Source organism: Thermobia domestica, chromosome 14 (genome assembly GCF_964235325.1).
Source record: "Thermobia domestica chromosome 14, izTheDome1.hap1.1, whole genome shotgun sequence".
Lineage (NCBI taxonomy): Eukaryota > Metazoa > Arthropoda > Insecta > Zygentoma > Lepismatidae > Thermobia > Thermobia domestica.
Genome location: NC_137467.1, coordinates 28,851,456 through 28,865,894, shown reverse-complemented (window position 1 = coordinate 28,865,894; position 14,439 = coordinate 28,851,456). Strand labels below are relative to the sequence as shown.

Sequence of the window (14,439 nt, the reverse complement as noted above, 5' to 3'; positions counted from 1 at the left end):
TATATTAGGTAATATACAACTATAAATGAAGGGCCAAGTTTCAAAATTAATAAACATCACTCTAAACGATGCACATGCAAAATAACCTCAAATACGAATAAGAAACTTATAATAGTTTAGTGAACTAAAACATGCATTGAGTTTTTCAGTTCTGTGAACGTCCAGTAATGTCTTCGTTAGTGTTGTCCAAAACAGAAAGATCTTTTATTATATTCATTTGTGATATGACTTATTTTCCCCTTTACAGCAGCTCACATTCCTGGCATGAATAATAATCTTATTTTGTTACATGATTCTTTTCCATTTCAGGATAAACTTTAGCATTTTCAGGAATGAATAGTGTGCAGGAATGGAGAAATGTGTATCAAACATTCTCATATTTTATAAAACTCAGCATGTTATCCACGGAAAATGTGTACACCTTTTGTTATATACATATTAATAACAGTCCTCTGCATTTGCGTATTATATTTATGTGTATTCGAATATTAATTCATCTGTATATGTTGTGTTTACCTTTGTGTCTTACAGTTTCATATTTTTATATATATGTGTGTTCAAAGAATTTTATGATTTGTGAATCACGAGAACAGAAACTGGAAGCAGTGAAAAATAGTGGCTTCTAAAATAAATAAGTTTAGCCATACATATGCTGTTTTATCTGTTTTAAATTGTAACGTTTTATAAGAATGCATTTATTCTTACCAAACGAAATAGTTTTCTAACTGAACATTTTCATGAGATAAATTGAGTGAAAGATGTATTACTTTAAGTAATACGAAACACATAATACAATTTATTTTGTTTTTGTTTTTGATTTTAAAAGTATTTGTTTTTGATATAGTGTTCAACCCATAGTTTTGCTTTCATGTAAACCCAACTAGTATCTAAAGTTAACTATGTTTCCTTAATTACAGAAGATAAATATTGAGTTTATGAAAACCTTATTTACGGACAATAATTTTGTTCAAATAACTAACTCGGAATATCTGAAATAAAATACTAAAAATAATTTAGAATAATCTTGTTTCAAAATTATTATAATAATCTTAGATAATATTTGGAGCTTTATGTTATTAACCATAGTGATACTTTAAAAGAAAGGCTTTTTCATTTTTCAAGGATAAGAATATTTATTTAAAAATGCTTTTTAAAAACTTAAAATGCAATTTTATCGAACTTAGATTTTGTAAACTTCTTTGGATTTTGACTTAAAATATCCTTTACTGGCTACATCCTTCTGCTGATAGTTTCCTTCATTTGTAGAAGATATAAATTTACATACGCTACATGTAATGACAGTTATTATGAAGTAAATAAGTAAATCTCATCCTTTATTTAAGATGTTATGTACCTACTCAAGAGATTTTGACTTTAGTATTCGATTAAAGTAACGTTTCAATTATATCCTCCCTCAGTGTAACAAGATACATATTAACAATACATTCCAAACATTTCCGAAAATACTTATTTAACAAAAATATTATTATGTTATTACCTTTTTCCTTACATGAGGAAATATATCAAGCATTAATACCTTGATATTGAAAATAATTACATGGGACTAGGAAAGTCGTGGACGATGTAAATATTTTCCTCTGGAATTGCTGAGGACTGACGAAGAAAATCACTTAATTTCTTGGCATTATAAGAAGCCAAAACCCCTTATGTTGAAAAAATAATAACGTATGCAACAGACAATTTGCTATGAAGCCATAAATACTCAGTTCGTGTATATGTGATAACATAAATACCAATTCTCTAGTCAATATACCTCCCTACCCTGCTCTGCTGTCTTAGTGGTCTTCCTATCTACGTTTGTTAAATGAGCTCAAATCCAACGCAGATTCTCTCTCTCATAATAATCCTAACGGTTTCTTACATATTTTTCCAAACGCAACAACATATCACAGTTATTCTTTAGTAATAGATGATTCTCATATCTAGAATTCTAGGAAATTTAATAAGATTTTGTAGTAATTTTATCACGTTAAACCATCTTCATCAAGATAACAGTAGAGTTACAATAATATTTACTTACAGTTTTAATGATAAACATAACAAATTCAGAAATTTGAAAAAGTTATCTTGCCGTAAAGAAGATACAATAGTTTTCGTGATGTGAAGAAGTTGTTTACTCTTTCTAAATTTGTTGCAGTTTTTTTTTTAAATATTATTTTTGCTTGATTATTTAATTCAATATTTCAAAACATTATATTGTCTGAAAGTTTTTAAATGTTTCACAGCAACAAACTATATTGTTGGTTAAGGAAAAAAGTATTGTTGCATGGATTTTAAATTGTCGTTTATTATTGATAATGAACTTCTTAATATTAAGCTAGCGTATGATTTTTTTATGCACTTATTTACGCGTATAAAAAGGCGTCTAATTTTGGGAATTAACTATGCTACTGTTAATGGTAGGACTGGAATTTACTAAATAAATCACAGATATTAGATTTATTGTTACAGTTATGTAAACTATAAGGCTTTAGGTTTTCTACCTAGATTTATTTAATTTTTGACATTTTAAAATCAACATGCTACTTTCACTGTCAAAGCTCAACTGATATAAATACTGTAAGAGAATATAAGAGAAAAGAGAATATAATATAAGAGAATTTTTAAAAGTGATTAAAATTAGAATAAGCAATAATGTTTATATTAAAATTGTTAGATATAGACTTTCGTCTCAACGTTACCATCTATAGCATCACTCTCGATCTCTTGCCCATTTTACTTTCACATGGCATTTAGTTTCTACCAATCATATTATAGCTTGTATCATAAGCCTTAATGTTATCAGTTTGTTAAGTCTAATTTTATAAAATGTGCCGTCTGAATTATTTTCATTTCAAGGATGATTATGTATGATTGATAAACTACATTCAAATTTTCATTTAGAGCAGATACTGCTGTTATAATGATAATGATATCATGTGTATTCATCACGAAGTTACCTAAATCAGAACAATTTGTGCAGGAAGTGTTTTACAAATTGCAGCAATCGGAGACAAAAGGAAAAGAAAAGACGATAGATTATATTTATAAAAATACGTGATATGACCAACTTTTCTTTGGAGTGCGGCAGTGATCGTGGAAGTGACAACATCCCCTAGTGTGGTGTTAAGAAGAGGAAGGAGAATAAGTAGAAATTTCACACTTTACACTATACACAATCTTCACACTCATCAACAAATACATACACACACATCCAGAAATATTCTACACACTTTTATATATATATATATATTACTTTTCTTAAATTTTCCACTCTGATTATCTGAGTAACTGGTCCTCTTTATCCCGCTGAAACTTCTCGATTTTGACAATTATACATTTCTATTGTGACAATTCTATTATTTACCTGATTATGACATTTTCTGTTCCCAATCATGACTTTACAGAATTATATTCTTTCAATTATTCAAATATACAATTCAGGCAATACGACTAGAAGGTCGGCGAAAGAATGTAAATGGCGACGTCCGCCATTTGTAAATTTTTTATACAATTCATTACAATTCATTTTTATACAATTCATTTCAATTCTTACATTAGTAATTCAATAATATTGCATTTTTGGCATACTTGACCTATGGCTGATGCACCTAATTAATAAATACCGTTAATGGTGAAGAAGACAAAACGAGATAACTTTTCTTTTAATTTTATTTCTTCAAAAGGTACCCACAGTGATTCCATAATGTGATAAATAATTAGATATATAGTTAAGTTTGTTTAGAGACATGAAATTTGCAATAAAATATTCTAGAATCGGATTGGTTGATAACATTCAAATATATCCAACTTCTAGATCCACCATTTGCAGAAGAAGTAGGGAAAAGGAGGGAGAAAAATGGAAGGTGTGTCCGTATCCTTGAACAGATTAAATGAAATGAATTACTTAGGTATTTTTAAGAATACCATGCCTCAGAGAGAGAACAAAAGTACATACATATCATATTAAATTTTGTTAAACGGGAAAGACAATTACAAAATGAAGATGTAGATGAAAAGGACTCAGTCTAGCTTTAAATTTAAGTACATATAGCTGTCAAAAATTGCTGGTGAAAGAAAAGCCATGCAAAATCATATACTTTTAACAATAGTATACATCTTTAAACTAATATTTCGGTTCCTAACAAGGCTCAGTATCTTCAATTTTACATGATCTGGCCACACTGGTCTAGCGATCTCTGATTCTATTCAGGGTAAGAGAGCATTAAACGCATTACAGTATGGCCAGATTTCGACATTAAATTCTAGGTGCTGATAAAGAAACGCTAAATTACAAAAGGGGGTGCACGGTGGCTTAGTGGTAGAGGGTTTACATCTGGTTCGATCTCTGGTCAAGTTAGTTTGTGATAACATCGTGTCCATGGGTTTTCTCGGGGCATTCCTGTTTCCTACCACATTCTCATTCCACCATTGTTCCATAATCGTCAACTTACCTTAATCATCCGTCTCACTTAGCCTAACTGGCATAATCGTGGGACGTTACACTGAAAAATTTCATTCCATTTATAAATTACAAGAAACAAACACTTTTAAATAATTTCAACATTGATTTATATCGTTGATTTGTTTCGCTTGAATAAAAGCGAACAGAGGTGTACATTTAATTCAGTTAAATTACTTGATGTTGAATCTTTATTATCGCAAGGCATATTTCTGGTTAAAATACAATATACGAAAGCAAGTCAAGAAGTATATGCACTTTTGTTCTAATTGTCTGTCGTCTGTAAGCTGGCTGTACGGCTTTCTGTGCTCACAAGCCAATAGATGGCGCCATTTTCTTCGCTTCTGGCAGATTTCAACGTCATTACTTCGGTTCGCTCTGCGCTGTTGCGAAGCAAACACGGCTGAGCCACTGTCTGAAGATGTACCAGAAGCTGGAATGCATAGAAGCTTTTGCCACAATGTGAGGGCAATGCTTACCATGACAAAGTATTTGGCAGTGCATTGAAAAGTTCAAGTGATTGAACAAGCGTGAAGGACGAGGAAAGAGTAGGATGTCCAGCCATATTCACTACTGTTGGGAGCATTGAAGAACTATGATTACATGGTTTGCCACTTCATCAATAGTCACTCGTCTCTCATTCGGAATGAGAGCACGGACTAGCTCAAACAGTTTACAAAGTCACTCGTCTCTTATTCGGAATGAGAGCACGGACTAGCTCAAACAGTTTACAAAGTCACTCGTCTCTTATTCGGAATGAGAGCACGGACTAGCTCAAACAGTTTACAAAGTCACTCGTCTCTTATTCGGAATGAGAGCACGAACTAGCTCAAACAGTTTACAAAGTCACTCGTCTCTTATTCGGAATGAGAGCACGAACTAGCTCAAACACTTTACAAAGTCACTCGTCTCTTATTCGGAATGAGAGCACGGACTAGTTCAAACAGTTTACAATTTCCTCTGTGATGCAAACGGATAGTGGCCCACCCATGTTTACTTCGTAGTAAAGCAAAGCGAACTGAACTGATAACGCTGAAACCTGTCACAAGCAAAGACGATTATGCCATCTATCGGCTTGCGAGCACAGAAAACCGTAAAGCCAATTTACAGACAATTAGAACAACAATACACATATTTATTGACTTACCCTCGAGAATTTTCAAGATAACTAAGTTCGCCAAATACCATGCAGATCGAAACGTCAAAAATGAGCGAGATAGGTCGTTCACATGAAAAATGTGGTGAGATGTACTGAATTCTAGTTAGGGAAAACTATGGGGAAAAAGATCTTTTGATAGACCACGAAGAAGGTGAGATCTTAGGGTAGTGGATAATAAGAAACTTGACTTGGTAGTTTGGCCCAGGGTAGATCCGATAGCAATTTTTAGTTTCAACGTGGATAACCACTTTGGATTTTTTTTTTTTTAAACTGACGAGTTCACTGTTTTTGATTGTTAAGCTGTAGTATAATTCATTACAAAGACGAAAAATACACAAAGAACGACACAAATAAAAAGTATTGAGCCTAAGTATACTCATTCACAAATTGAAATCACTAATTTTCTTTCACCAAGGCATAGCGTTGGCGTCATCTGGTGTATTGTGCCTAAACCTCTTGATAATGTCAAACGCGTTTGTTGCTGAAATTATAAAATATTCCGGTAAACTTTGTTATAACTTAGTGAAAACTTTGAAAACATAGATCTTTGATTGAGGGCAAATTCAAGAGAAATATTTAAATACCATAATTTTAATTTAGTGCAACCCATTTATATGCTACCGTGCATTGGGAATTCGATGGCAGTTGAATACTAAATTAAATACATAACTAACATACTACTATGCAAGAATTCGAAAAAAAAAAAAAACCGAAACGAAAAGGAAATATGTTTTTTTTGTTTTAAATTATAAAATAAATAATATGCCATGAGATATTGGCTATAACTTAAAATCTTTATTTAAAAAATATATATTAAAAGATAATCAATTATTGTACAGAACTTTTCACCTAATATCATAATTCTGGAAGAAGATAAACAGTAATATGTATGGCTTTAAAAACAAAAACTGATAAAAGAAGAAGTTCTGATGGATGGAAGGGAACAGAAAAGTGTCTCCATTATTGGAAGTTGATACATGTTACTTTTTCTTTTCGTGTGTATGTACATAGAACTTTTTTTTTTTTTTTTGTGTGTGTGTGCGAGTTGATGTTACTTTGAAAAATGACGGTTACTAACCTTTTAAAGAATATTAACTCTCAATGCTGATTGTGTTTTCGTTTTTCTCAGGGAGGAGACCAAGGGAGATCCAGAATTTATCAAGGTAAGAAGAAAATATCTTTGTTATTATTAACTATGTACAATATTTAAAGGACTCGGAGAAAATTGAGTAAGAACGATCTAAATTTATGTTTATAATAAGGTTCCTTTTATTTCAAGTTCATAACTTTGGTGTTAACAAAGACAATATAAAAGTCTTCAAAACAAAGAGGAAAAAATAGAAATAAAAAGCTCTGTCTATATTTAGTGGTTTATATTATTGTCTATCACTCAGTGGTGGTTCTTGAGGGAAGTCACATTTGTAAATAAGTAGCAGTGGCAAAGTGTACACCACGCGAAGAAGTTTGGTTTGTTTTTTGATCAACTAAACTCCTTAACAAAATAAACTTTACCAAACCTAGATTTAAATATACCATTTTATATCAAATTAAACGAGGTGTACTTTAAAATGAAAAAAAAATAGTTGAAAATTGAAGTTTTTTAATATTTATCATTTCATTTAGTTTTATTTTACCGTTATATTCCACAGCCAGTTTAGTATTTTTGCATCCTGCACATTATACTAACCCGCTACTCTTAATAGCACTGCGGGTAGTCTATCAAGTAACGATGACTCCCATAGGAATACATGAGAAACCAGTTATTAATTGTCCATAACTTGGGATCAACTGGAAGGATCGTCTTCATCAACGGACTTGATTTGTAACTTTTGATCCTTTACATCAGCGTTTCCCAACCTTTTTCAACTTGCGGCCCACTTCGGATGTTACTTGGATTCTCGCGGCACACTTATAAATATTATTTGTAAATATAAAACACAGTGGTATTTTTTCTGTGATTACTGATCTTCTCACAGAGAAGAAAGCTCTATCACTGTTTTTTCCTTGTGGTAAATCATTATGCTTATTTTTCATTCTAATTTATAAATAGAAAACAATTGCAATGAAATATTGGACTCAAGTTTTTAAAAATACGCTTTCTTTTTAAAAACTGTATCCAACCTTTTACTAAGAAGAAAGATCACTAAATAACAAACGAACAAACAAATCTCTTTTACTTTTAAAACACAAATGTAGGTAATTTGTCGAAAGGATTGAACGATATTTTAAATTTTCAAGTTGCGAAATAGTGTGCAACAATAAAGAAGCAATAATGGTCATAACAATGACAATAAATACTTTTTTCAACATTAGAAATGTACAAAACAGTAACACGGTATGAAACTTAAAATTGTAGATTCATAGTAGAGGTTCATAGTAATGTGAAATACAAATATACATTTTTCCCTACGCTTTACAATTTGATTGCTATAAAATTAATAATTTTGTTTCGATTCCTCGCGGCACACTAGTGGTCCATTGACGGCACACCGGTTGGGAAACGCTGCTTTACAACCTGGTCAAAATTGATGATAATCCATCAACTAGTTCTTCAAATTTTATGTCTTCCGGACAGACGAATACACGAACAAAGTGTATATATATATATATATAGGGGAACTCCTAGTAAACCAAACTCTTTAAAAAATATCACTACAGATAAGGAAAGAAAACTTACCTAAGGAACTAATTCTTGTATACAAGTTTCTGAAGCTGCTGTATGAATCTTTCTATCCTTAGTTTGTAGTGAACAAAATTAAAATTTTTACCAAGGTAACTTCACTGCTATCACTAATATATTCAATTATCTGACCTCATTTATTTCTTTTATATTTATACTATACATGCACACATACACACGTACACATAAAAAAATATTAAAGAGTCAACGAGAAAAACTAAGTAACTCTGTGGAAAATAAAGAATATGAGTGTAACTCACGAAAGATCGGGAAATTGCAGGACATAATATATGAGATATGGCGTTTCACGGGAAATGGAGTCGCCTAGTAACTCTAACGGAAAATTTTGTTTAGTGTTTGAAGTTCAATAACTTATCAAACTTAACAGTATACATTAAAATAATTGTACACCTTTTGGTAAAAGGGTTGATTCTTTTTTTACCTTTTTATATGTGAAACTGAAAAAAAGGATTAATACGATGCTATAATAACTCTGCTTGTAATTTCATTGGCGGAGTGAACCAAGATCACTTTTTGCAGTGAACTCTTATAATTTTCCAACAACTCTGATCCTATTCATCACCTCAGAGGAATTTTCCCCTCTTTTTTTGTTTCACGAAATTAACTTTAGCATCATCTTCTAGATCTTTCAATCTGTAGAATTATATGTTCAGTTTATAGAAAAAGAACTTTGATATATCTTTCTCTAAACTCATCTCACCTTTGGAAGTCGTTCGGAGTTACTGGAGACACATATAATGTTGAATAAAATATTAATGAATGATTGAAAAAAAAAATCACATCATTGTGTAATTTTTATGAGAATCATGTACTGAGAAACTATTACAAAGCAGAGCCAAAGAAAAATCTACTGGTTTATTAACAGAATGTTGTTAGATATTGAATATTAGTCTCAATATTCACATTTTAACACATTTGGAATTTCTTACGACATTATTTGCCATGTTTTCCATTATCAACATGGTTTTGCAAGTTGATATGCTAGTCACGCATTAAGCAGTTCTATATGGATTATCTGGATTATCATGTCTGCAATGTCAAGTAGTGTAGTATTAGTTTCAATATTCTTCAGTTGCCCAATTAGACTTTTGCAAAGATAAACAACATTAGGAAACATAATAGGCAACATATAAAATCTATTTGTTGTCAGTCTTCCACCAAACTAGTGATAAAGATGTTTAAGATTTCAGTAGGAAACTAAATTTACGCAATGTTTTTACTTTATTAGTACGTATTACTTGTTATTTGACACACGTAACAGCGATGTTTAAAGGTAAATTGTATGTTTGTTTTCTCGTGTAGCGTCAAGAACAGAAAACATCTGCCCTTGATGAACAACTGAAGGAATACATCGCAGAATGGAGGAAACAACGAGCCAAGGAAGAGGACGACCTGAAGAGGCTGAAGGAGAAGCAAGCCAAACGGAAGGTAAAAATCATGTAAAATCTTGTCATTGTTATCACTAACGATTTCAAGACCATTTCTCATAATGTGTGTTACATATACTACAGCAATCAGAGACAATTTATTATGTGAATCTTAGACATCGTACGATATTTCCTACGATCAAATATTGGGATTACAAAATACTAAACAAGTAAAAATTGAAAATAGTTAAATCTATAATTAATTATCAATTATCGAGTTTTCAATTAATATCTAGATCTATTCGGGTAAAGAAATCCCAACGATTTACTAACAAATCCTCTATTCTGATGAAGGAAACATAGTAGTAAATCGTCCAATTCTCTAATACAATTTCAGAAGTTCCAAAATCAATTAACATATTTTCCATTCTGAAAATCAAAACAAAACAAACATCTACTAGAACTATCATAATGAAGAAAATCCCATAGTTGTTCCATAGATTCTTTAATCTGATTTAACAAAGTACAAAATTATCCAAAATTACATTTATTCTAATTAAGTCAAAATATAAGTTAATAACTATTTTATGATGTCTTAAACGAAATAATTAATCAACGAAATGTCTAATTGAATTTTAGTAAGAACTAAATCTACCAATACATACCTAACATTAACAAATCCAAAACAATCTCTTAAGAAATATGTTCTGCTGCAGATCTATTTTGATGAATGAAAATAGATGAATGAAAAACTGTAATTAATCACTAAATCATCTAGTCTCATTTAAACTAATATAAAATCAAGCAGTATACCTTCCACTCTCATTAGCATAAAAAAATTAAATTTGTTTTAGCGAGCAAGAAGACCCAATAACTAATTATAAATTATGCAACGTGATTGATAGAGAATGGTCTTTTTGGGCACTAAAGTCTAAAGAACTTTATTGTTTGTGCGCTAAAGGCAGTGGAAATATTCGGTCGAAACTATCATAAAATAATAAGTAAATAAATACAATATTTTGAGTTTGTTTCAAATTCACATTATGTTCAGAAAAAGATACCAAACCTTCTGAGTTATGAGAGTTACGATGACATTGTTTAAACGAATTCCACACAATATTGTTCCTTGTTTGAAATTCTTGTTTAGTGAAACATTTTTTACACATAACAAAATTAGCTTTATCACGAACAAATTGATTCTTTAATTTTAAAAATATTGTACATATTGTGTTAATAAGATAAGAAATTAACTGAAATTGTTGCGGGTTTCCAGGTCACTCGGGCAGAAGAAGAAAAGAAGATGGCTGAAAGGAAGAAGCAAGAGGAAGAAAAGAGGGTCCGAGAGGTTGAGGAAAAGAAACAACGAGAGCAGGAAGAGAAGAGACGACGATTGGAGGAAGCCGAGAGAAAACGTCAAGCCATGATGCAGGCCATGAAGGTAAGCTTACCTATTAATTTCCCTATACATAAGAACAGTAAAAGTTCTCCATTTAACATATTAATTGCGGCAAAAGGATGTTCATAAAATCAGAAGTCTGTTAAATCGTGAATTGTGTTATGAACAATCTTCAAAATAGAATATTACCTTGAAATACTGTTTAGTAAATGTAAAATATTTAATGTACACTCATGTCCAAAATTATTGTCGCATGTCTACAAATATGTTGTTGTAGGAATATAATTTGATAACTAATTCGCCCGGTATTTCTTATAATGTTAGTATGTGTATAATGAACAAAGACATGTATGTGGCAAATTTCATGTCAAAAGAGCAGTAAATAAGAACAATGAAACGAAAATAAAACCTTCTCGTCCATTTAGCAACATTTTATTTTACTCGTTATAATTTTCGTGTTTATAATTCTCTTCCTATGAAATTTACTACAAATATACATTTCCCGATTATACACATAGTATTAGTATTAAAAGTACCTTGCAAAAGCATTATCAAATAATATTTTTACAAGAAGACAGTTATAGATGTGCGACAATCATTTTGGACATGAGTGTACATAGCATAATAATAACAAGACACTCCTTACAACTACGTATTATAAGGATAAAAAAAGCTCCAAGTTTCAGATATTTTCCCTTTGAATGTTGTTTCTTAATAAATTGAAGATCTAAATTCCCTGAAGGAATTTGAAGCTTAAAATATATAAAACGATAATCATGCCGGTTGCTCTACATGGTTGCAAAACACGTAGAAACGCTTTCAATGTTTCAACTGAAAGTCCAATCGGAAAACGACCATTACGAAGACCTAGGTGCAGATAGGAGTACAATATTAAGATGTATCTCGCAGAAATAGGAATACAAAGTAAAAAAGTGGATCCAGTTGCCTAAGGAAAGAAGTGAATGAAGAGCTTTTGTGAAGGCGGCATTGAACCTCCGGGTTCCATAGGCTATAGAGTTAGTTAGTTAGTTCTAAATTTCCTGAAATGTTCACAATAAGTCAACATTAATTTTTTTCCTAAACAATTTCCTTCTCCCGACTTCATTTACTACGTTAGTCAAATTCTGGCCGTTAAATTTACTACGTTAGTCAAATTCTGGCCGTTAAATCCGAAGTTCGTTGATTCAAGATTCGTTAGATATGGATTTAGTGTATTTCGATTATTTAGAATGATTGAAGATTTACCTTTAAAATTGATATTGAACAATTTAAATTTTAACATTGAACAGTTTAAATTTTTTAAGATCTTATACGCGTAAATCTTACCAAATAACCGTTAGAAGATTCATTCAAAATCAGTGTTCAGTGAACAATCCTTAATATAATAATAAAAGTCGAACACTCACCTAAACCATCCAAGTGAAAATCATACGCAAATAGCGATGAATTTCCTTCATCGCCAGTGCAATCTCTTAAAAACCTACATTGCTTGAAGAAATACATTTTGATAAATCTTCTTCCTTGTAGAAGTAAAGAATTGTTATGAGGTGTTTGTTACGATTATGTTTATTGTTTTCACGTTATGTTGTTATGTTTTCACGGAGATATCTGCAATTAAATAAATTTAACTTTTGGTGTTAAAAGTTTAATTTCTTAATAATAAAGATCTTGTGTTACATAGCTAATGTCTTTTGCCTTCTTGTTTTTAATGTAACATGGCTGGAACACCAGTAGTTTAATTTATTTAATAATGAAAGTATTGTTTTGCATAGCTAATCTCTATTGTATTCTTTCATTTCAGGATCAGAAGAACAAGGGCCCCAATTTCACTGTTTCTACTAAGAAGGCGGATACTGGCGTAAGTTGTACAACATACATAGATTTGTAGTTAATTATAGTTCTTTTATGAAGAGATCAATGTTTTTTTTTTTCAAATCTATAATATAATTGTAATTTTAAGTGTGTATTTTATTTATTTTTTAATTTAGAACATGAATTCTTTCTGTAGCTCCATAACACATATCGCAAAACTCTAGCTTACGAGGAATTAGGTCCAAATCTAGGACAAAACAGAAAATTGTGATGGTGTGCTTTAAATAACAAGAAATCCAGAGCAAACATTTATTTAATAATAAAGGTCTTGTTTTGTCTTCTTGTTGAGACATGCCAACTCATTTTCTTTCTCTAACGTTACGAAAAATAAATTGTCCATTATTGCCATACAACAACACCCATAACCACTCGGGGGCTTGTATTGTAAATTTAAATTAAAGAACAAATGCCTACTGATATATTAAGATGATACAACTTCTTTTTTTTATTTTTCACAAAACTATTAAAGAAACACTAAGATAAAAAATATACTATTAGAACATAAATGAAATGAAATATTCGAGTTTTACGTGTCAGGGTTATGATAAAGGAGACGGCGATGATGAGAAATGAATGAAATGATGGAATGAAGAAAGTGGAAGGAAACTGGAGAACCCCGAGGAAATCCACGCACATGGTGTTTGTCCACCACAAAGTTCACTTGGCGCGAGCTGGGATCAAACCAGGGACTCCATGCACCAGAGGTGAACGCTCTATCACTGAGCCACCGCGGCCCATACTATTAGAACACTCGAAAAACAAATTATAGACAAGAAAATTATAATTACATGGGTGCATGGGGGGATAATCTAAATTAACAAAAAAATGGCTACTTACCAATGAATCCTCCCTTGGAAAGTTTAAACACTTTTTTAACGTTTCGGAACTCACAGCTGGTTCCTTGCTCAGTGACAAGGTGAAAAGGATTAAAACGGAAAGGATATAAAAGGAATAAAACAAGGAATACATACCACTAAATAAAGGTAACGTACAAAATGGATCCAGAAATGAGCAAAGCAGAGTGAAAAAAGGAAAGGAGTTTTCTTTGATTCAGTTCATTCCTGCTGCAGTTATCAAATGTCTCTTTCTTTACTTTGAAATAACTGCGCTATTTCAGTGGCTCCTTTCGTACACAACTCCACACGCTCTTAGTAACTGTCTTTATCGTATATAGCTTTCAAATCCAAAGAACTTTTATCTCTAATGCCAAAAAGCGTTTCAATCAAAGTTAGTAAGACTGAAGCTTTCTACTGTGTCTGCATTTGCTTATTGTAGATATTTACGAGCTTCTGTATAAATTATGGAAAATTCAATGTGTAAGTAAACAGATTTTGTGCAATATTATGAAAGTGTAACATTTAATTCCGATAGGAGTATATATGAAATATTCTCTTAATAGCACCCAAGGATAATTTTCAATGAAATATGAATATAACATGATCCAATAAAGAAATTTCCAAACTTTCGTTTCAATACAAGTCA

At 31.3% G+C, this 14,439-nt stretch overlaps 1 protein-coding gene across 2 annotated transcripts in view; it reads left to right on the top strand.

Annotated features, from left to right (window-relative positions):
* The first annotated feature begins 6,750 nt into the window (after positions 1-6,750).
* The window catches only part of up (Troponin T, skeletal muscle), a 38,962-nt gene continuing 31,273 nt past the window's right edge, over positions 6,751-14,439 (top strand). For both annotated transcript variants that reach the window (XM_081737820.1, XM_081737821.1), the window contains exons 1-4: positions 6,751-6,784; positions 9,625-9,750; positions 10,963-11,127; positions 12,887-12,943. In XM_081737820.1, the coding sequence (XP_081593946.1) occupies positions 10,990-11,127; positions 12,887-12,943 (195 nt within the window). In that variant the 5' untranslated portion in view covers positions 6,751-6,784; positions 9,625-9,750; positions 10,963-10,989. The remainder of the gene's footprint in view (positions 6,785-9,624; positions 9,751-10,962; positions 11,128-12,886; positions 12,944-14,439) is intronic.